The 24,725-nt window shown below is 40.9% G+C and overlaps 1 protein-coding gene across 1 annotated transcript in view; it reads left to right on the top strand.

Annotated features, from left to right (window-relative positions):
• Positions 1-21,093, top strand: part of slc1a7b (solute carrier family 1 member 7b) — a 121,131-nt gene extending 100,038 nt beyond the window's left edge. Inside the window, exons 4-11 of the mRNA XM_078259463.1 lie at positions 9,859-9,901; positions 9,998-10,229; positions 10,316-10,415; positions 11,588-11,821; positions 12,551-12,745; positions 20,000-20,134; positions 20,312-20,411; positions 20,833-21,093. Coding sequence (XP_078115589.1) covers positions 9,859-9,901; positions 9,998-10,229; positions 10,316-10,415; positions 11,588-11,821; positions 12,551-12,745; positions 20,000-20,134; positions 20,312-20,411; positions 20,833-21,093 — 1,300 coding nt within the window. The remainder of the gene's footprint in view (positions 1-9,858; positions 9,902-9,997; positions 10,230-10,315; positions 10,416-11,587; positions 11,822-12,550; positions 12,746-19,999; positions 20,135-20,311; positions 20,412-20,832) is intronic.
• Positions 21,094-24,725: the final 3,632 nt, after the last annotated feature.

Here is a 24,725-nt window from a genome sequence, read left to right as displayed (position 1 = left end):
TTAGTAGAGCACTAAACTGGAAGTAGCTGGGTCTCACCTCGCAGAGGTCTCGCTAGTGTGCCTGCTGCTATTGCTATTACTGTCCGATATGCAAACTGATGTTTGTCAAGATCAGCAGGGAGGCAGCCTTTATGTGGGGGAGGATCAGTCTCTCAAAACACTTTGCAATGATGGGGATAAGAGCAACTGGTCTGTAGTCATTCATATTTGTCACTGTTGTCTTCTTGGGCACCGGATGCTCCTAGCTGACTTCAGGCAGGAGGGGACTGCAGCCTGCTGTAGTGAGAGGTTAAACATGTTAGTCTGCACAGACCCTCAGAACTCTTCCAGGGACTCCATCTAGTCCAGCCGCTTTGTTGATGTCAATTTTGCGCAGGGTGGATCTGGATGCTGTCTGGGTGTGCTGTTAGCTGACAGTTGATGGTATCCTGTAGCTGTTCTAACGCTAGCCTATTGTTAGCTTGTGGGGGCACATAGACAGCTGTTATGATGACTGATGTAAACTCCCTCTGTAGATAAAAAGGTCTACAGTTCAACATCAAATATTCCACGGCTGGTGAACAGTGTGTGTCAATAACTCTGGCATCGGTACACCAGCTGTTGTTAATGTAAATACAGACTCCTCCGCCCCTGTTCTTACTCTGAATCAGCTCTGAAGACGGAGCGGCCTGCTAGCTCGATAGCAGCGTCAGGTGTACTGGCATCCAGACAGGTCTCTAGATTAACATTGCAGAGCAGTTCAGGTGTTGTGAGTTGACCTGCAGTCGTATCTTGTCCATTTTATTGTTAAGTGACCAGGTGTTGGTGAGGAATAAAGTTGGGATGGCAGGTTTAACTGGGTTATTCCGTAGCTTAGCTCGTAGCCCTGCTCTCTTGCCCCTTTTCTGTACCTCTGTCGCCTGCGTGGTAGTAGTGGCGGGGTGATGGCGATTCCTCCGGGCTCGGGAAAGAGTTTGGATCTCCGGAGGAATGTAATCCTTATAGTAGGATGTACTGTATAGTCTAAATTGTCCGCGATCCTGAGCAGTTCCAATCTGCTATAGTGGTGTTGTGTAACCACCGTCTCAGTAAGACCTACTCCAACATTTAAGAGCCCCTAAAATTGAGAAATTTGCAAACACTGCTGCCCCTGTTTTGGTTAAAAAACTCTGGGGTTGCTTTATAGCATAAACAGAGACCTTTGGAAACAACGATGCAAGTCAGTCACTCTTATCAGTTAGGTAGGCTTACTTACCTTTCAGTAATAGTTCCACCTCATTGTCACTCCAAGCAAATAAATCCCTGTTCTTACTTTTCGCCTACTACTGTTCTTTCTCCAAAATATTTTCTGTAATTTCAACTTAAACATCCATGATTTTCAACTGCAGAGTAACGTCAGGCAATTCTTCCTACTTCTTTCTTTCTTTGTTTTACCTGTTTCATGTTGCTGAATATGACAAGAAATGTTCTGTGCTGTTACCTATAAATAAAAATGAATATGGAAATTATTTTATTCTTTGTACATGATGGCACAATAATAATATAAGGTATGATCGGTTAGAAAAGTTGGACCAAACAGTGGAGTAGCTGGTTTGTGAAGTGATCTTTGTGACCACAGTTAATGACCATGCTTTTGGGGGCCCTTTGATTGAAATGAAAAATGTCACCATTTACAGAAAGAACACCCAGAGAAAGAGATGTAAATCAGAGACGTTTATAATCAGCTGTATTACAATTTTTTCTCAAAAGATTTTGATTTTTATCCCCTTAACATATTGCAACCTTTTTGAAAGATTTGATAGTTTTTCTTGTGAAATTATGACTTGGTATTATTTATTTTTTTTACAGTGGCCTTACAGTACTTCCTCAACCCTAATGCCAGGATTAGACTACACAAATTCAGCCCAATTTTGACCCGACAGACACGTCGCAGACAAACGTTCAAAGTTGTGCCCAATTATGAGAGTCGTGACTCGTGACCGACAAATGTGTGTCTTTACCTCTTGTAGTGTGACAAAATCAAAGATCAGCGATCTAACAGACCATAATGGCGGAATCTGTCTTTTATTTTACGAAAATAGTTCACCGAAGCTTGTTTCTGAAAACATTTTAAGCAAGAAATAGGCCATGCAGTTGCTGAATCTGTATTTGTTTCAGGTCGACAATGGTCAGTTTAAAAGATTTTCTTGAGTCTTTGAGAGGTGCTGCTCCACCAAAAGCGTCAACCTATGAACTTGCATGTGATCTTAACGAAAGCACGCGATAATCGGTCTGGGGGCCGGTCCGTGTCATACTTGTAGTGTGGCCACTCTTCTGTCCAAGACACAGCAAGATTTTTTGGTCTGTCTAGTCTGACATAGTGACTGTTGTGAAAGACAAAAGACTGTGTAGTCTGATCCTGGCATAACTAGAGACTAAGGACGTACCTATGAATCCAGAAGTTATGAGAACTTTTCCAGAATTGTTCCAGAATTAGAACTTCAAGCTGCAATAATCAATATGTTTATATAATGGATACATGAATAAAATTCAGGTTTAAGTCTAAAAAGTAAAATATGAAGTGCAACTAATATTATTTTTTATGATCAGCTTCATAATTACATTTGCAAACACGCATTTTGAACCAGTCTCACTGTTAGAGTTCCATTTAGCCTGCCTACACAGTTCTGTGCTTTATGATTACTGTAATGACTTTGACTAATGCCATCATTCCACCAACAGCATAGAAAAATACTTGGATTAGACTTGTATAGGCACAATATATGTTGACTGTTAAAAGTCCTGTTTACTGATACTGCTGGGTCTGGGAAACTAAGTAACATCTCCTATTGAAGAAGATTAAATGTTTGTAGTCAACAATAAAGTCATCCCACAATATGGAACTCAAAAGCTTAAGACAACCAGTGTTTTTAATCCTGTTTTAGGATTTATGGCAAATCCAAACAAAAGTAGGATATGTGAGGATGACATCCGCTCTAGTTGTGTTATTACTTATTAGGCATTTATTTTTTGTGGACAAGGGAGGTGTGAGATGGATAGCTCAGCTAAAATATTAATAATATAAAATAAGGCCTATAATGTTTTTAATGAAATGTTATATTTCATGTGTGTGTGTGTGTGTGTGTGTGTGTGTGTGTGTGTGTGTGTGTGTGTGTGTGTGTGTGTGTGTGTGTGTATGTGTGTGTCATGGTGAAATGTAGGCTACTGTAGCGGGAACTAGGTGGTTTTGAGTGCTTTGCCAGGTGTTTATGTCTGTGGCTAGATTTTGTCACCGGGAGACAGTGGTGGATCTAGACAATTTTACATGGGGTGGCAAATGGGTAGCGAGAGATCTTGGCAGTGTGGCAGGGGAAGACGGTACATGGGAACCCCCATATGTAAATGCACTGCTATGCCCTACTATGCCCCGCAACACTCTGCTACGCCCTGAACTGCTACAACTATTATTTCTAGTCATTATCTTTATTGTTACTATAATTGCCACCGTTCATCATACAAGCTATAATTATTATGAATCATAATTCACTATATCTGAATATCTGTATCCGTCTCTGTGTCCCAACCGGCAGTGGCAGATGGCTGCCCACCAAGAGCCTGGGTCTGTCTGAGGTTTCTGCCCAAAAGGAAGTTTTTCCTCGCCACTGTTGCACCAAATGCTTGCTCTTGGGGGAATTGTTGGTCTTTGTAAATTATAGAGTGTGGTCTTGACCTACTCTGTCTGTAAAGTGTCTTGAGAAGAGTGAACTCTTGTTACGATTTGATACTATGAATACAATTGAATTTAGCTGAAATTGAATTAAATGGCTTGATCATATTTACTGATACAGACAAATAGAACAGAAAATAGAACAGAATGTGTCTTATTTTATCAGTAATTATGATCAAACAAAAGGTCAAACAAATGCTATGATAGAGAAACTGTAAAACATCATTAGATAATCTATGTATATATGTAAATCTTTACATATCTAACCATATAACATATAGAACCGAATGGAAATAGCCAAAAACGGAAAAACATGACATGTTATGCTACTGTAATGCAATTTATATGGAAGGAGAATATAAACAAACCATATGGTCCAGGGGTAACTGCAGGCCTCTTCCTCCCTGTCATCTTCATCTGCCTCCTCCTGATCACTCTCTGCCTCTGTCCCTCTCTATCTGAATCTGCAGCCTCCTCTTTATCCCTCACAGTCAATTCTTCCTTTCCCTTTTCTCTTTCACTTATTTCTGCATCCCCTTCTTCCGTCTTCTCCTACTCTGACCCTCCTGGTCTCTCCAGTTTACTGCTTCTCCTTCTTCATTTCCCTCCTTCTCTTCCTCCTGTGCACTACTCTGAATTCCCTTGGCTGGCAATATCCCCACTTTTACACTAATAGCTAATATCTCCAGCTACTCTGGCCTGCAATAGTCAAGACGTGAAAAGCTGTGGTTATTCTTGTATTACATTACACTGTAGGGCCCTGTAGCTCTACAGTGTAAGTAGCCTAACAAACATAAAATCAGAAGTGATTTATTACATGCACACAACAGTTATGTTTAGACTAGCCTTCTTAAAGTAGAATTCCGGCCAATCTTTACGTTAATCTTGATCGCTATAGCTACGCGAGTACTTTCAATAGAAAAAACCCCGACCCGAATCAGTACAGGTAACACGGAGAAGCTGCAGCTACATGTACAAACGTCCCCTGAGCTAAAACGGCAGTTGTCGGGGCAAGTTTTAGAGTGCCTTTGTGCCTCTTAACAGACCCAAAATGCAACTAATATGTCTGTGCCACATGAGCAGGGCCCTTACGTGTCAACAACATGCATTTTCAACTCAGACATTGTTTAAATTCACCTACCCTGATCCCTGTCTTGATCCTGCCGGTAGCTAGCTTGCCCTGCTAGCTGATAGCTGTTAGCTGCTAGCTGCCGGTGAGTGTATTCAGACAGGCTTCTGTGATAATCATCCCAATACCAATCCACGGAGCGGCGGTGGTGTGGCTATGTCCTCCAGAGGACAGGTCATGTCACGTCTTGAAGTGTATTCCCCCCTGAAAAAAAATAGTAGTGCGGTAGTAGCTGTTAGCTGCTAGCTGCCCTCCGGTGAGTGTGTACAGCCAGATAGCCGTTAGCCGTTAGCTGCTAGCTGCCATCCGGTGAGTGTATTCAGCCAGGCTTCTGTGATAATCATCCCAATAACAATCCACGGAGCGGCGATGGTGTTGCTATGTCCTCCAGTTACTGAAGGCTAGCTTTAGCTTGCGCTTGGAGCAGCAAGTTCATCTGCCTGTTGCCCCTCTGTCTGTCTCGTTCTTTCCAACTCTTGTGAGTCTCATTCTTTCCAACTCTTGTGAGGCTAGTTCTTCGTCTGTATACTCGGGTTTGAATAAATGACGACCATCAAACTCAAAAGGCTCTACAACTGTGTTGTATATCTGTTATGTTCTCCATAGTTACGTTACTCCAAGCTTCTTCCCTTGTGAACAACTCCGCTCTTCACTCTTCACACACTACTCTTTACCTTTTCCTGCTACAACTGAATTCCCAGGAGACAGCGCGATGCTACAGCTAAGCTTCAGTAGCGCTATTACTGTGCAAGCCACAGACATCATTTTCCCGTTTCCATGTAGTTACATAGTCACTGATATGGTCATAACCACTACAGTGCTCAATTACCTATTTTGAGGGGGAAATAATCTAAACTTTTCACTGCGAAGGCATGATCTGTCCTATGCAGGACATCCACCAGACCACCGCCGCTCCGTGGATGATTATCACAGAAGCCTGGCTGAATACACTCACCGGATGGCAGCTAGCAGCTAACAGCTACTACCGCACTACTGTTTTTTTGGGGGGGAATAAACTTCAAGACGTGATATGACCTGTCCTCTGGAGGACATAGCCACACCACCGCCGCTCCGTGGTTTGTTATTGAGATGATTATCAGAGAAGCCTGTCTGAATACACTCACCGGACAGCAGCTAGCAGCTAACGGCTATCTGGCTGTACACACTCACCGGAGGGAAGCTAGCAGCTAACAGCTACTACCGCACTACTGTTTTTTTTGGAGGGAATGAACTTCAAGACATGATATGACCTGTCCTCTGGAGGACATAGCCACACCACCGCCGCTCCATGGATTGTTATTGGGATGATTATCACAGAAGCCTGTCTGAATACACTCACCGGACGGCAGCTAGCAGCTAACGGCTAATGGCTATCAGCTAGCAGGGCAAGCTAGCTACCGGCAGGATCGAGACAGGGACCAGGGTAGGTGAATTTAAACACTGTCTGAGTTGAAAACGCATCTTGTTGACACGTAAGGGCCCTGTTCATGTGGCACAGACATATTAATTGTATTTTGTGTCTGGTAAGAGGCTCAAAGGCACTCTAAAACTTGCCCCGACCACTGCCGTTTTAGCTTAGGGGACGCTTGTAGTTAGTGGCGTAACGAGCCAACAGCGGGCCCCTAAGCAGGATTATCAAGGCAAGCCCCCCTACTACAGCACGTGATGACGGCGCAATGTCCACGAGTAGAATACCATCAATAGGACAGGATAGGATCATAGAGACACAGCATATAAGAGATGAGATGACTGACAAAATCAGGAGTAGCCTACGCGCACCATAACAACAACAAGGGCCGTCCCTCCAGGATTTCGTGGCCTTTTTTTTAGATTGTTGCGGCCCAAAATGCCTGATTTTGCGATAAAAGTTGCAATGTCTTTTGTATGTTTGTTGCAATGAAGTTGCAGAAGACAGTGAAAGATGCAAAAAAAGTTTTTTGTATAGTTCTTTAAAAGGAAACTTGTTTTGGGGAGAATAATAATTATTACTATTAATTAATTACTCTGGGCTGAGATCCGAGGAACCTTACCAAAAAGGCTCAGGATGCTGCAAATGTTGGTATAATATGAAAATGGCTGGTGGATTTAAGACAAAAAGTAATAATTTATTGAATTAATCAAATTTGAACATATGTGTCAGTGGCTTGTTGATCTTTACATTGTTAGTTATTTTCCTATCCTGGCCTGGGACACACATTCATACGGTTTAATAAAGTACTTATTGGACTTTAACTTAGCATTGCACTTACAATAACGAGAGTAGCTGCCATCAATTTAGGTCATCCTGTATGTCTCATCTCCGGTTTTTCCTGTATCCACCGTGTGTGATTTTGTGTGTGTGTGTGTGTGTGTGTGTGTGTGTGTGTGTGTGTCAGTCGCGGGGGGAACTCAGCAGCCCCGCCCACTGCAGAGATCAGACAGGATGTAAACAGCAGCAGCTTTCAGTGACTTTAGAGTGAAAAAACGTTACAGCGTACATTGATGTTAAATGTATACAGGTTGGCAGGACGGTCTGAAATGTTCTGCACGGTCTTTCGTTGTACGTTTTGTTGGTAAATGTGAGATGTTCGAGTCACACACGTGAAGAGAACGGTCTCTGAAACAAGGAAATGAATTTGACTCGTTCTCACTCCCACTTGGTCAGTGGCCAAATGCGATAGGGCCCCGGCTGTCAATCAATATCTTCCAGTCACGCGGGCCCCTGATTGGTCCGGGCCCGTAAGCACCGCTTACCCTGCTTACCGATAGTTACGCGTCTGCTTGTAGTACGTAGCTGCAGCTTCTCCGTGTTACCTGCACTGATTCGGGTCTGGGTTTTTTCTATCAAAAGTACTAGCATAGTTATAGTGATCAAGATTAACGTAAAAATTGGACGGAATTCTCCTTTAATCCCATTGTATTTGTTGTTTTCCCAGTTTGACAGTAAATGATGTCACCTGGTTTAATTTGTGCAGCCTTATTGCCATGATATGTGAGAGGAAGTGGATTTTATAGTACTCCTTAACTTAACGCCACCGAAACGGCGACCCTCTGTAAACGTTATGAATTCAAACATGCCAGTTTGTAATATTTTGTATTATGCTGTTCTTGTCTTTACTAAAATCAAAACTAATCAAAAGGCAGAATGCTCTTACAAATCACGAGGGAGCGGTTTGACTTTTGGCTAACGTAATAGACGTGCTGTTGTTGATGCTGACTCGCCTTTAGCATACGTTGCATTTATTAGAAATTAAACTTTAAATTAAACGTGTTTAAACTTCACCTGGGGAAACTGATTTCACCTTCAGAGGCTTGGGGGCAGCTCAGTCACTCCAGTCTTTGCTGGGATGCAGGGCCACCACATTGCAGCAGACTCGCTGTGTGCGAGCTGCTCTGCACGTTTGATGCAGGGACGTAGCTAAGTATTTGAGGGGCAGGGGGCTAAGATTACATCTACAATTATTATTTATTATTAATTAATATAAATTAATTGTTTGTTTCAATGTCTTAATAAGCTTGGGGACATAGTGGCTGTTTGTTTTTAGAAGCACAGTTTTTTTAACACCAAAATTAGGGGGGGCAGCTGGGGGGGGGCAAGGCCCTACAGTGAGGGGGTCAGTTGCCCCCTTTTGCCCCCCTGTAGATCCACCCCTGCCAGGAGAGCGTCGCAACCGTGCAAGATGCAGTCACAAAACTTTCCAGGTGTGTAGTTGAGATCAAAATGTAGGTTTTTAGCTGCCAACTTTACGTCCCTGACCTGAAATCCATGTAATGACAGTCACGAAACTTTACAGCGGTATGTGGTATGTGGTCTGAGCAAGGGCGCCGGAAGCAGGGTGGTAGGAAGTAGGGAAGGGGCCCCCCCTCTTTACGCCCCTGGCCTGATTTGGCATCGTAGCTGGTGTGATCCCATCTCAAAATGGTCTCTAGTTGTATTACTGTTATATACTTTACAGTAACTTTAGTAGCACAAGTAGGAAAGAGTTATATATATAAGTCAGTGAACTGATTAAGTGATGTCAGTTACAATTTTATCTAAAATTAGTTAACAGTAGCCACCATAATCTGCTGGTTATACTAGACCAAGTACTGCTGTAGTGGCAAAACCCCTGAGTGTATTGAATTGTTGGAAGGTGACATTTTATTGCTTATTTGTTACATAGCCCTGCTTTAAAGCCCTGCTTTTAGTAAAATACATAAGTTTATGCTCTTTGGTTATATAAGACCTTAAATTTAGGTATTCTATATATACTGTATTTCATTTTTTTGTTGTCACACCTTAGTGTGCAATAGGCTTTTATTTTGTACAATATTATTTTTGTATTTGGATGGTTATTTTATTAGAATTATAAAAATTAAAAAGTAGTATTCTAATATCTAGGAACAACAGGTCAAGTCTGCCGAGAAGGCACTGTATTGCACAACTGGAGTCAAACAGACCAGCAAACTATTAATTTCAGCATGATTTTTATTTTTTATTTTTTTTTAAAGATAATTTTTTTGGGCATTTCCACCTTTAATGGACAGGACAGCTAGGTGAGAAAGGGGAGAGAGAGGGGGAAGACATGCAGGAAGTCGTCACAGGTCGGACTCGAAACCTGGACCTCTGTGTCGAGGCATAAATCTCTATGTATATGTGCGTCTGCTCTACCAACTGAGCCAAAAGAGCAGGAGATTTTTAATGTGAATAATTATGTCTCCTGTCACCAACTCTCCTGGAAAGAGTCACTCTTGCAGGCTCCTGCTCTGTAATCTTGTCCAAAAAACTGGCATGTATATTTAGAACCAGCTGACTATGACTCACTGCCATTTTATTTACCAAAGCATGAATCTCTAAAACATCTGAGTTCTCTCCAGCTTTGTTGTGAAGAAGGATCTAATTATATGAAAATGATGTAGAATTTACAGGTATACCGATTATTAAAAAAAACAATAATTAAACTGATGGGAAAAGGTCTTTTTACCTCCCAGAAGCATCTAATTGTTTGCATGCTTTCTTATTTATATATTATAACTTTTTGAACTATACAACAGTGTTTAATATGTATGTATATTTGCCTTGTAGCAACATGTTCCCATCTAATCTGGTCCAGGCCACATTTCAGCAGGTGAGACATTCAATATCACACACATCACTTTCAAACACAAAGGCGTAGCTTTTTTAGAAGTCTTTTTCTGCTTCTGTTTCTATTCCTTGTCAACAGTATCGAACAAGTAGTGAGTACATTGTGAAAGCCAAGCCAACAGTGAGTCAGGCCCAATCAGAGGCCACCACGCGGCGAGCACTCATCTACGGTATTCAGGACGATAATGGAACTGACATCCAGAACTTCGCCCTTGACCTGACGCCACCCCCTGATGTGCTCATAAGAATTCGGGAAGGAACAAGTGATGGAATGAATGTCCTTGGAATTGTTATATTTTCAGCCACCATGGGTAAAAATTATTTGTCTCTGAATTCTGTTGTGGTCTCAAGCAGAATTAATCATTGCAAATCAAATTTGTGCTGTATATATTCATAGGTATTATGTTGGGAAGGATGGGGCCAAATGGCAGCGCCTTGGTGAACTTCTGCCAGAGCCTGAATGAGGCCGTCCTTAGAATAGTTGCCATCGTTATATGGTAAGGATTCCTTTAAATGTTCTGCTTTACTTTAGGAATTTATAGACAGGTTTCTCTTTTACAAACATAAATGATGCACATGCAGCAGGAGGGTGTGAGAAGGCATAAATAAGTCCAACACATTTTAGGTTTTCCTCATAACTTTAATGAAGTCCGAACATAGGTCAGCCAAGCCATTACACTTTTCTCTTCTTGACCTTTTCTAAACCCTATTAACTACCACTTGCCTCAGCAGCGCCAACTAGCTAGAGTGCCCGATTCCAAAATATCAACTAAACATTACTGTAAACCAGGGACAGTATACAATATGGACGTAGATTTCTTTAATCTTTAATTATGCAGCCCGCCCCTCCGACTCCCCCACAGTTTTCATGAAGGGGGAACTTAGCTGTAAAGACCCAAACCATTTTTTTTACCAGGCTGTAAACATGTTTAATTCTGCTGTAATGATGGGCATTTTAACATGGGCGTCTGTGGGGATTGATTTCTTTTTGGAGCCAGCCTCAAATGATCACTCGATTAAGTGCAGTATGTTTTTTTCATTTCTCTTTTGCTGTAAACACTAAATACGTGTAAACAAGATGCCAGGTATCAATTAAATAAGACCATACAAAACTTATGTTTGTACAGTTTTGTTTAAACCTGTGTTAACAGGATTATTTACATAACACAATTGTACTAATACACTTACAATAGCTTATATATGGACATTTTCAGTATTCATTTTTTTTTTTACCAGTCTCTGAGTAAAAATGACAGTTTAGAGTGTATGTGGCACTCTTCTTTGGATGTCCAACACTTTTTTATTACGTGCTACACGATGATAGAGCTCTGTTGGCTTTGCAGCATGACACATGTAGTTACAGTGAAAAATAACGCTAACCCTGACTTCACAATGTTGCTCTACAAGTAATGAGAAATTACGTCTGTGTCCCAGACCATTAACAGGCAGCACAGGTTAAGAGTAAAGAAGGGGGCTTCTGTACTCTTTACTACAAGTACATGTATTTTATTATCTACAAATGTTAGTTTAAAAAAGGTAAAGTTAGCTGATATGAAATTCCTGCTGTTGGCTGTAGAAGCCCCCACTCTCTGGATATTAGAAACGTTACCATCTATCCTTTAGCATAAAAAAGCCACTGTTGCTGACTTTTAGCTACTCCTCCTTTTAGGTACTTCCCGTTTGGCATTGTGTTCCTGGTGGCCGGTAAGATCCTGGAGATGAGCGATCCGTCAGCTATGGGGAAAAAGCTGGGTTTCTATGCCATCACTGTGGTGTTTGGCTTAGTGTTGCACGGCTTGTTCATCCTTCCTGCCATGTACTTCTTCATCACAAAAAAGAGCCCCATCGTTTACATACGGGGAATCCTGCAAGCCCTGCTCATCGCCCTGGCAACCTCTTCCAGGTAAAGAAAATGACTGCAGGGTGATAAGTGTTTTTATTTTCTCTTGTGTGAATCAAAATTATATATCTCTGAGTCCTAATACCACTTATCCTTTCCTTCCCTATCCATTTACTGTAACATTATCATGAAAAGCCTCAAAGGGACTTTGAGAGATCAGAAAACCTCTGGTGTGTGTTGTTGATAGTTTAGGATATATCTCCTCTATATAAACTGACTTGGCAAAGCTGGACTTGACTGACTGTTTTTGCATGGTTTAGCTTGTTCACATAAGCAGACATTTAGTTCACTGTGGTAGATTTCAGACAGAAATGAATGGAAACCAGCCTAAATGAAAACACAATTACTTTGGAATGGTCCATTACATTTGGTGAAATCAATCCTTGTTTTTGTGGCAGACTATAGAAGGCAGTGTGTATTGAGATCGCAGTGTTGGTGATTTTTTTTATTAGCTAAGCCAAGGCCAAAGTAAGTGCCTGCTGCAGCGCCATCAGCACATGTGTGTTCTGTACTACTAGATCAACAAAAAGCATCTGTTGAATGCTAAATTGTTGCATGCTAAAACATTATTGAATATCTTCTTCTTCATAACAGTTTCAGCTGTTTCTTTCACCACAACAAACCATAAATAGATAATATATCTTTACACACATGCCCAGGAGAAATTAAGAGGTGGTTATGTAATGATTTTTGCCTGACTTTCGAATGTTCTGAGCTCTCTGTCTTCCTCAGCTCTGCCACATTGCCCATAACCTTCAAGTGCCTCTTAGAGAACAACCACATTGACCGCCGCATCATCCGTTTTGTGCTCCCTGTGGGCGCCACGATCAATATGGATGGCACTGCTCTTTATGAGGCTGTGGCAGCAATATTCATCGCACAAGTTAACAATTACGAGCTGGACTTTGGCCAGATCATCACCATCAGGTCAGTGGGCCGTGCTGTATACCATCTGTGCTTCTAAGCTCATTAACATATAAATAATAAAGCAATGATATTAATGACAATAAATCCTTTACACTTGATAAAAGAAATACATTATGCGTAATATATGGCTTTCAAAATATCCACTTTAATTAGTGTTTTCTGTGATTTTTTTGACTTGATTAGTTGCAGCACAGATGTAGGAAAGATGTTGGTCACCAGTTTAAAGCAACACTATGTAACTTTTCCCGCTTCGGTCCCCCTACAGGTTGTCTCATTGGAACTACAGCTCGCGCTAGCCGCCGCTTTGGTCCCCCTACAGGTTGTCTTATTGGAACTACAACTTGCGCTAGCCGCCGCTTCGGTCCCCCTCCAGGATGTCCTTATTGGAACTACAGCTCGCGCTAAAAGTTACATAGTGTTGCTTTAAAAATGCTAATTTTAAACTTGACACATAAGCAGAGCAAAGATGCAAAGATCGATGATGGATCCGAGATACTTCCATGTTTTGGACACCCTGTTATATGAGCATCAATCAATATTTTCTCAGTAATTCCTACCATATGCCATCAAAAAACAGTATTAAATCAGGGTGAGCTCTCCCAGACTGCAATAAGGTATAGAAGAGCCAGAAATTGCTTGGGAGGTCCTGCCTTCATCAAGCAATCCAAGAAATCACAGTAAACATGTCTACGGTGGTAAACCCACACACCGTTTGAAAACCTCAGACCAGCATATTGGTAAACTTCAAAAAAGAGCCACCGCAACCATAAATTGAATCTGAAGTGGAGAAAGCCTCTGACCAGCCTCAGCAATGGATACAGAGGATAGCGGATCATACTGATAATCTCAAAAGTAGAGGCAGAAGGAGCAATATATTGATGAATGTCTTACTAAATCCCCTTTAAAGGATTCTGGCACATCCGACAAGCAGCGCTGCTTCAGTGGTCTATACCGCTTCAGGTAATCATGGACGTGCTCTGCTGTGGGGATGCTGCGACAGATGTGTTGTGCTTGCGTTCCATGTATTTATGCCTTAGTTTCGGTTTTCCACCTCCGATGTAGAGTATTGTTCATCCGCTTCCCTAAACTTTGTCTAATTTGGAGACCAGCGTCTCAAACAGGGCTCTGTGTCTGTCAGAACGTCTGAGATCTACCATATCAGCAGAATAATATTGTAATGTACAGCAGACTATGGTGCAGGTGGATTATTTCCTGAAATAGTGTGACTTTATTCTTGTAATATTATAACTTTATTTTTCTCAAAATATCACAACTCCTCCAAAGCCAGAGAACATAGATGGGATGAGTTATTTTGAATGTGCAGAATGTTATGAACATGAGCAGAAATCTTGCTAAAAACACATCTGAAAAATTACAGTCCGGGGGTTTATTAATTAATTAAGATTAATTATTGTATCATTCACATAAATAGGTGCCACACATTTAAAGAGGTTACTCCATCAACAAAAGAGGAGGGAGTATGTTTTGACTCAGCAGAGAAAAGTTATGCTGGGTTTTCACAGGCAGCTTCAAAACAGCACGGCGGTTCAATTATTTCAATTCCCTATGACAACAGTCCGCTGACAGCGAGTGCCCAGATGTCTGCCCGTTTTCAAAGTTGACTCCGCGAGTAAATAACGTAAAGATATGAAAATAAGTTTTGTTTAATTCTTTCAGCACCGCCGCTATCTTCTTTCTCTCCCGCTCGAGACACACGTCTGTAGACTGCAGATCAGTACAGCTGCTGGGTAGCGTGAATCTCTCTTTTTTTCTCTCTTTTTTAAAATGAGTCGTGAAGACAACAGCAAAGCCTAACTTTACTTTTAATAATATCAAACAAAGAGAAATGTTCTCCCCTTGTCTTAAAATATTCATAAATCGATACTACTCCCTTGTCCAGCCACTGCAAAGAAAAGCACAAACTAAACAGTAGTTGTGGTGTACAGCTGGACTGGAGTATGTTAGATGTTGACTAAATATGACGTGTAAAGCCCCGTCCATTTCTAGCACTTATCCGGGGTTGTGACCCGGCTGCTGAAATCGAACCAAGGGGAAGCCACTCCAAGTTCACAAACTCATCAACTGATACGGACCAGAGCAAACAAACTATACAGTAGGTGTGAAAACGCCCTTAGATCTTGAGTAGGTTTCAATCTTTTTGACGATAATAGCCTTCTTATGGCTCTTATCCTGATAGTACAACGATCAAGATATTTAGAAAGAATCTCTTTCATTTCTTCTTCTTAATTCCTTATTTATGGAAAATATACTTCTGCTGATGCTGAAGAACTGGGAGTGATCTGCTGGAAGAGAGAAATGGAAATACAGATAACACAGATAATACAAAGGTATTTGGTACAGTTCACTGAAAATAATCTGCAGACAAAAGCATTAAAATTTGCAACCAATACAAGATAAGGGCAGGCTCCATTGTGCTTCAAGTGTAAGGCAAACAGTGATATTCATTGTGTTTCACCCTGTCCCAAATTACAAAAATATTGTGGAGATGTCCTGCATGTAAGAACTACTGAAAAACCAGGGAATTAATCTAGAATATGAAGCTGAAGCTAGCATTAATTTACTAATGGTTTCTGACATGCTTGGTACATTCAAGAACAAATCTTTTACTGCCACATTGTCATAATCAACTCCCAAGCTACTTGTAAAGAACAGTATCATACATTAGTAATGTTATATATTTGATATCATTCTGACAACACCACCTTACAGAAAACATGGAAATTAAAGCTGCAAGCAGCGATGGACGGGCCCTCGCGCCTCTGCGCGTGTTGGGGTTACTGGCGGATGCCGCTCCTTGCGACCATGCATTTGCGCCAATGAAAAGGGAACTCCCTGCCAAGTTCAACGCTACCTCACACAAGACTCTACATCATACAGTTCATTAGCTGTGAAAAGGGGCATGACTAAATTATAGGGGGCGGATCAAACCATAACCTATTAAAAAGGAACTCTCTTCTGAGTTCAATGATACCTCACATAAGACTCTACCTGAGAAAGGTCAGCGTTTATGAAAGGGGGCGTGGCTTAAACATAGGGGGCGGGCCAAACTATCACCAATGAAGAAGGAAGTCTCTGCTGAGTTCAATGATACCTCACACAAGGGTCTACCTTAAACGGTTCAAATGTTATGAAAGGGGGCGTGGCCTGAGTAAGTGGGCGTGGTCAAAGTATAAGGGGCAGCTCAGTATCACATGTCAACCACACATAAGTTTCATGTAAATCGGATGATGTTTGTCATATAAGGCGCATTTCCTGTTGCCAGCGGGGGGTGCTATGACCAAAAGTCAATATTGTCCTGTAGATGTCCTCAGACCTGGACCCTTGTCAATCGTGAGAAATTTCGGGCAGATATGACAACGTACACTCAAGTTACAACAATTTCTTTGTTCATCGCTAAACACTCAAAATGGCCGCCACTCCACGCCCACACCGTTTGACGAAAAGTTTTTCTTTTAATAACTTTTCATCTTTAACGTCTTAAGATGGTACAGACCAACTTTGAAGTTGATCGGATGAAATCTCTAGGAGGAGTTTGTTAAAGTACGACACGTGGAAATGGCCAAAATCGCACTCATTTCGAACTTTCAATTCAAAATGTCGGACTTCCTGTTGGGTTTAGGGTATGGCTCCAATGACGTTTCTTGTACGTCTTGACATGCTACATATGTGTACCAAGTTTCGTGAGTCTATGTTAAACGTACTGCAGGGCTAACGGCTCAATTTTGTTTTACTTTGTAGGGGGCGCTAGCAAGCCATTTTTGTGCGCCTATTCCCGAGTCCCTTAAAATACGTACATTTTCACCAGACTTGATGCGACCGCCAATTTTGGTGAGTTTCTGAATATGTTAAGCCCCTCAAAAAGGCAATTAATTTGCCGGGAAAAAGAATAATAATTCCTTCAGTTCCAATACGGCCTTCGCCGCTGTCGGCGCTCAGCCCCTAATTATTTTGTGTTTTGTCAAACTCCCCTGTTTGTCACTGTATGTTTTTCCTATATACGTCCATATAGCAACTGTAGATTGAAACTATCCGCTTATCTCTCTATGAAAAAAGCCATGTGGCCTTGATAAACCACCATAATCCAGTGACGCCACTACTGGACCTCTGACCCCCCCTCTCCATTGCTAACTATCAAGCTGTGATGAGCGGTGGGATCATCCTATCCTCAACTTCTGGATCTGCACCAGATATCAGATGTATACTCCACACAGTGTCTATTGTTATGCACTCAAGTCATCTAACATTTAATAACAGAGAAGATGCTTTTAATCAGTATGCAGTTGGACAGTTGCTTGCTATGAAGACATAGACTGATTCATAAGGCCAGGCTTGTCTTTTAAATCCATCCCAAGAACAAATTGAAAAAACATACTTCATTAATTAAATCTAGAGTGTATGTGCTCATGTGCTCAACTTTCCCTTTACATTCTCATAATCAGTAACTGTTGCAAGCATTCATCAGCTGTCTGCTGCTACCACCAGGGAAAGTAGGGCAGCTCAATAACAGATTGGCTGAGTCTGTGAGAACACAGATACTAAAGTGACTAAAGAGAGTCAAACTATGTTTGAAACCAATTAAGAATCCCAGGCAGTTGACATTCAACACCAAAAAAAGACTAATATGTGAAATCTTTTGTAGAAATTTCCCCTTAAAGCCACTATGTGTAGAATTTTGCGTGATTATTATATCTTTCAAGATATTGTGATAGTGATGATGATGATGGTTTTTTTGTGAAAATCTTTTTTCTTTCATTCCATCTCGCACACACAGAGAAGCAAGGGTGTTATTTACTGGGGGACACAGAGGATTTGTCCCCTGCACTTTTTCAGAAGGCAGTATTTGAGCCCCACTTTTACAGTCCGAAAACTAACATTATATAAAAAAGGAAGAAACTGCAACACTGGGACCAAACAGTAACAGCACTCACTTAAGCTCCCAATCCCCATTCAAACAGCCAGCCAGCAGCTCAGCAGAAAACGTTAGCAATGTCTAAACCCTCAAATTATAGAAGACGAGAACATAAAACGTCTTTTAAATTACCAAAACCATCATTTATTACCTTAAAGCTTTAGTGTGTAACTTTTTGATATTAATGAACATCAGTTAAATTCAAGCCATTGCCAAATGATTTGCTACAAAGCTAATTACGACCATCAGCTCCACACAACTCTCTCGGTACTTCTCAGTATGGCTATGTTCAGAAGATTATAGAAGATATGCTCATCCAATGACTTTCGCACGCAGAAACTCGAGTGAAGATAATTTTACAATAATGATGATAATTTACTAGCAACTGCGTGGGGGGGGCTGTGCGCAATCATGGAGGGCTTGTATCATGTTGATGCGCCGACATTGTTGTTGTCATTACTTAGAATTTCTCATAGGGGCTACAGAAACTACGCTCTATAGCTTAAAGTCAAAATCACTTTCTTTTAAAAAAGTGTCTGTGACAACTGAGGCTCTAGTTTTATAATAAATACATATTTTAATATTCATATTACTTTGAGGAGTAGGGCAGATAATAAGGCATTGTTAGTGCAAATTTGAACTAAATCCAAGCAATAGGTGAAGGATTACAGGAGTTTATATAACCACATATGGAACATAGGTCTAGCACCTAGCACAGGCTATTTCTTTTGCTTAACACTTGGCAGAGGGTCGTCTACCAATCGGATTTCCTTATGCTATTCCTTAGATGACAAGCTTATCATATCTGGCCTCTTTTTTTCGTTGCTGGGATCATATCCTTGTGTTTCTGTCGAACAGATTCTAAGACGTCTTCATTAACGAAGATGTTTAAGGAACTTTGTTTTCTTCAATACAGCAAACTTGTCCTTATATCTGAGAAACTTAACCACTCTAGGCATTGTTTTTTCTCCTTGGCCAGTTTACCGGAGCAGTGGACACGCTCTAAAGGTTAAGGTTAGAGAAATATCGTGATTACAGTTAACAAAATGTATTGACTTACTTTGTAACCTGGGAGACATAAAGAACTAATGAACTTTACATTGTTCCCTAATCCCTATTCTTGGTAACAGGTTGAGCCTCTCTCGTAAATTAGGTTAATCTTGGCTAGTTTGTCTATTATAATTCTGTTCCACGTCATTTTCGGTCTTTCTGGTTTTTCTTTGCCTGTTGGATTCCTTTTCAGCGCAACCTTTAAATTGCGATTTGTCGCCATTCAAAGCACATGGCGCCTCTCCTTTATTTCATACCCTTCTCATCTCCGTGCATGTCGTAACTCTGTCTGACGCATCCACCGCTAGCCTAGTTTAGCACAGATACTGGAGGTAACCAGCTCCATCTAGCCTATTGCTCCCAATAAGTGACAAAATAACGCCAACATTTTCCTATTTACATGTTGTGATTTGTATAGTCACAGCGTATACAAATAACAAGGTCACATGAGACAGCCATCTTCTAACCGTATACATACTGGGAACTATATTCTCAGAAGGCGAAGCACTGCTACTTGGGCGGAGTAAAAGCAACACCTGAAAAGCACCGTTGTTAATCTCTGCTCCTCACCACAGGGCTTCTCAGGTGCTGCGAGCAAATCACTCCACTCAAGTAGCAGAAGTAGCAGTGGTTCGCCTTCTGAGAATATAGTTCCCAGTTTGTATGCGGTTAGAAGATGGTTGTGTCTCATGTGGCCTTGTTGTACACGCTGTGACTATGCAAATCACAACATGTAAATAGGAAAATGTTGGCATTATTTTGTCACTTATTGGGAGCAGTAGGGTAGATGGAGCCGGTTACCTCCAGGATCTGGGCTAAGCTACACTAGCCATGGGTGCATCAGACAGAGTTACGACACGCACGGAGATGAGTAGGGTATGTATGGACTTATCTAACTCTGCGGGATACGGTGAATAAGCTAAAGTCCCAATAAGTCGGCGTGTTCCTTTCAATAAAAGTAATAATACCTCACTGTAAAAATACTCTGTTACAAGTAAAAGTCTCAAGTAAAGTACTTTAAATTTGTACTTAAGTACAGAACTTGGGTAAATGTACTTAGACACTTAGAATTACATTCCACCACTAGAGACAATTGCAATTGGAAAAAAGGAATGGAGATATGCCTTTTTTGAGAGATCAAGGACTGAAAATGTCCTTGTGATCAAAAACACTGTTCATGGTCAACAGCCATTTTTTCTCTTCAGTTGTTACATTGCATACAGTTCTTAATTATGATATATTAATTGACATTAGGTTTCTCTCTAAATCTCCAGTATTACAGCCACTGCAGCCAGTATCGGTGCAGCAGGGATACCACAAGCTGGACTGGTAACTATGGTGATAGTGCTAACATCTGTCGGGTTGCCAACTGATGACATCACTCTCATCATTGCAGTGGATTGGGCATTGTAAGTAGCATGTATGTTCACTTCGATCACTTTTGCCTAACAGATCCAAACTAATCACGACAGAGGAAAAACACATGAGCCCCATCTTCTTCATCTCCTCTTCATTTGGCCAAAATGTCCCCAAATATTTCAGGTTTAAGTTCAATTCATTCTCTCAAATGTCTTCCTCTTGTACAGAGACAGATTCCGTACTATGGTAAATGTAATGGGGGATGCTTTGGCCACAGGCATCATGGCACACATCTGCAGAAAAGACTTCATGAAAGAGGGAGATGGGGTGAGTTTTAATTATGGCTACAGTTCTTTTCTCTGCAGAAAGTGATACAACTATGAGGCTTGTACAGTTGTGACACACACTAAGTTCATCATTTAAAGGGTCAAAATAGTGAGGAATGGTTCTGATTGATTGAGCTGTTACGATTAAAAGTTGTCAATACTACTTTCTGAAACTATAAAACAACATGACATCATTCTGTTTCTTTAAATGTCAAAACACTCCATTAAAGCAAATATTTTGGAAGGATGTTTTTGTCTGTAATTACTTTTTATATTTACTTAATAAATTCTACACTTCTTCACAATATAATACTATATAATAGTTCCTACCTAAAGCCTACCTTCCTGACATTCTTTCATTTTTTTCTTTCACTTCCTAATTCCCTTCCTTCTTTCCTTCCTGTAACCTTGTCGGCCCTCAGGTGCCTTTGATCTGTGAGCGCAAACCCGTAATGAACATCCCACCTCTGATGAACTGTCACAACAACAACGGCAACTACCAGCCCCCTTCTTCAGGGGTGAAACACGAGCTTATTCCTTCCGACGTGGCACGGCTGATGCAGCTGGAGGAGGGCGTCTGGCCGCCTTCACAGAGGAAGAAGCCACCGATTCCTCCAAGGCACCTGAAAAAGAGCAAAGGACACTGCACTATTGACATGAATGGCCTTGAGACCAACGTATAGCCTCTTGCTGGAGGGTGATGGGTTGTCTGTGTAGATGTGCTAATTAGAACCTTGGAGCAAATGATCCTGTACAAGTGGGAGGACAGCACGGCCAGGCTCATCTTCATCTCTCATGTTATTGTGGGGGCAAATCTTATTGGTGACCTGATGTCCTGAAAACTAAGAGAAAAGCCTTGTAGCAGTGCAATGCTTTCTGTAAAACTGGACAAGTATCACACTGACAGTGGAATTTATGACACCAAAAAAGACAACAGTATGATTTTATTGATACAGCTCATCCTTGGTGTGGACCTGCAGCGTGAGCTCACACCTAAACTCCCAGACTCTGATTACAGGTGTGAGTACTGATATACTGATTTCTATTTCATATCTACATTTTATATAAGTTATAATTTTTTTGTCTGTGTGCAACATGTTAATAAGACAAGTGTTTATTATATTTTATATTACTGGAAGCAGCCAGCTGTTTGTGTCATACAAGAGACAAGACAGAATTACAAGTGTCTGGTTTGAGCTAAATGATCAAGGAAGCAAAGTGAAATGCCCTAATTGTTTAATTTTGCCTTAACAAAGCTGGTGGTGCTAGGCTGACGGGATGACAAGGAAAAGAGGGCTGAAGAAGATGATCAGAAACTTTACCTTTCCTTGTGGTCATGTTATAACTGTAGTACATGGGCAAAATATAGATATGTTTGAACAGCCTTAGGAGCACTTGATCTAATTAAACTTTCCTGGCACTTCCACTGGCTATTCAACATAAACCTAGTGGTCCTTGTTTGTTGGTTGAGTGGATTTTGTTGCTATTATTTGCAATACATCAAACCAGATCTAAACATTCTATATCTACAACACATACATTTACTTACTTACTCCCTCCTGTATTAGTTAATATAACTAACTGAAAGACATTTCAGTTAGTTAAAGGTTGGGTCTTTTGACAAAACTCCTGCTCATACTAGCCATGAAGTAAATACAACTCTATTGTAAAACAAAGGGAACTTAAACGTGGGGTATACTCGCCACAGCCGACCTGTCGAGCACCAGTGTGACATCATGGGAGCGCCGTTACTCCTAATTTCTACCGGTTGCGGAACGGCTGCAGAACGGCTCCGTGCTCTGCCGTCCGTCAATACCCACCAGGTTAGAACCACAAAACCAACAACAGTTTGTTTCCATCCAGAGGAGTAGAGGGGAATCAATTCTGTGCTGTGTTTTCAAGGTGTAGTGCAGGGAAATATGATCCGCCGTTAGCACGGTGTATTTTATTTTGAAAATTAACCGGATGTTTTATTTTGTTTCTGTGCTCGACTTCCTGTCCTGCACAATCTGAATTGTGCTGAATTGCTGTGGAGCTCTCCAGCGTCCGGCAAAAATAGAAGCTCTGCGTATCTGCTCCGGAGGGCTGCAGACCGCCGGAGCTGGGATGCAGTTGGAACGAAGCCGTTCCGCAGTCAGTGGAAATACACACGACTTTAATGGAAACCTATTGACTCTGCCACCATTCCAGAGCCGTTCCGCAGCCGTTCCGCAGCCATTCCGCAACCGGTGATTAACCGTAAATTAGCAGTAACTGTTTATACTTGCGCGTGGTTGCAGTCTTCTCCTTCTCCAACTTTGCTATTTCTACGGACTAGAAGAAGAAGAAAAAGGTAAACAATGGCAGAACTGGCAGCAGCATTGAAGTCAATGCTTTGATTTGATTCAATGACCTACTTCGTCGGATCAAGCCTTTCATTCACCATAAAAGAACTCATCTTAACCCATGCCCTCTGGACGCGCACTCAAAATCCTGGCGCGCCACCGAGATCTACGTCGTTTTGACGTCACATTGGCGTGTGCCAGCTCGGATGCAGCAACTGTAAAACGGCCTTAAATCTACTAATTTGTCAGTTAATTTACTGTTCATCCATATAATAGACACTCCTTAGTTTGCTCTATAGTAGGCAGATATTAGAAATTTTAGACAGGTATGAATCATCATCATTGTGTGTCATGTGTACATGGTGTAGCGTGTAGTGTAGCAGTCAGATTAAATTGCGCCGATTTGTACAAATTGGAAGTACGGCTGAAAAAAATGGAATGGAATACAATAATAAAGTTGGTGTACTATGAGTAGGGAGCAATTTCAGACATGGCCTTACCATCCTCATTATGTGTAAATATACATTCCTAAATTCACCATGTGTTCTGTCTAAGCACAATTTTGCTTTATGGCAAGTGTGATCACGAGGAATTATTATTGCATGTGAGTATTGTAATTAACACATCCTCATACCTAAACAACAGAATAGGTCAGTTGTCAATGATATATATGACAATTTTTGTTTACTACAGCATTGTGGCCGTTTCAAACATGTGACCGTAACACATGATCACGGTGGAAATTTTAATCATGTGACCGTTCTATTTAACATAACGGTCACAGTTTTAAACACGTGAAATGGAACTAGTTAAGTTTAGGCAACAAAAATACTTAGGGTTAGTAAAACATCAGGGATTGGCTTAAAATTAGTCAGGTAAAACTACTAAAATGAGGATGTAACGTGACATCACAGACATTGCTTCACAGACTAAGGTCCGTAAACTTGATTAATTTCAAAAAGTGACAACTGACTAATAAAACAGAACAGGAACCCCAGTCTCCTGTGTTTGTTGGCCTATTCACCACCCCAACTTGCCTCCTTACGTGGAATTTGGCGCTCTAATACTTTGCTCTCGAAATAATTACTACGGCTACGAGATGGCGCCGCCCAACAAGAAACCTACCTGTGGTTGTTTACTGGGTGAGGACGGGCTGTGTATTAAGGTAGACGTGAACAAATCAGAAACCTATATCCTTTAAATCTGAATTTTCACATGTGCAATTTCTTTGTGGTACATTTTACTCTAATGACATAATATAAAGACTTCATTGGGTACTAACCTAATAATGTAATAATTTCCTGAAAATGTAATAACACTTAAAAATGTTATAAAATTTGAACTTTGCTGATCAGTAATGTAATATAACCCAATAATGTAATATTTTGACCAAATAATGTAATAAAATGTCCTGACTGATATTGTAGTATGGTTTTACTGATATTGTAATACCTTTCAGGTGGGGCCATTTATTTTCTCCAAAACTGATGATGTCATAATTTTGACAGATAATGTAAAAAGAAATGCTTTCTTTCTCGGAAATGTAAAGTGTGCAGGTATACAAAATTTATAATGCTGTTAGTGTCATGTTAGCCTACTGAAAATCACATGATTTCATGTTGATACTGATTTCATGTTTGGAAATGTAATCTTTAGGCTTCATGTAGAATTTGAATTTTACAACAGATGACCATTATCAGGCAAAGATGCATTACACTAAAATCCCTATCAATGGGAAATTAACCATACCCATGCTGATTGGTCATTGCGCAAGGATCGTCCATTTAACCAGAGTGAATTTTAGATTAGACACCATTAGAAGATGATAAAAGCTGCAGAAGATGGCTAACGTTACACAAGCAATGCAATTCAATCTCCATTAAATGTTCTTTTTCATCTGAGCCAACATTGATTACTTGATTGATTGCACTACTACGACTACCATGAACTACTACGACTACCATTTTCTAGTCACTGTTCCATTATCTTTA

Source organism: Sander vitreus, chromosome 9, assembly GCF_031162955.1.
Source record: "Sander vitreus isolate 19-12246 chromosome 9, sanVit1, whole genome shotgun sequence".
Lineage (NCBI taxonomy): Eukaryota > Metazoa > Chordata > Actinopteri > Perciformes > Percidae > Sander > Sander vitreus.
This window is presented reverse-complemented; position numbering and strand designations above follow the sequence as displayed.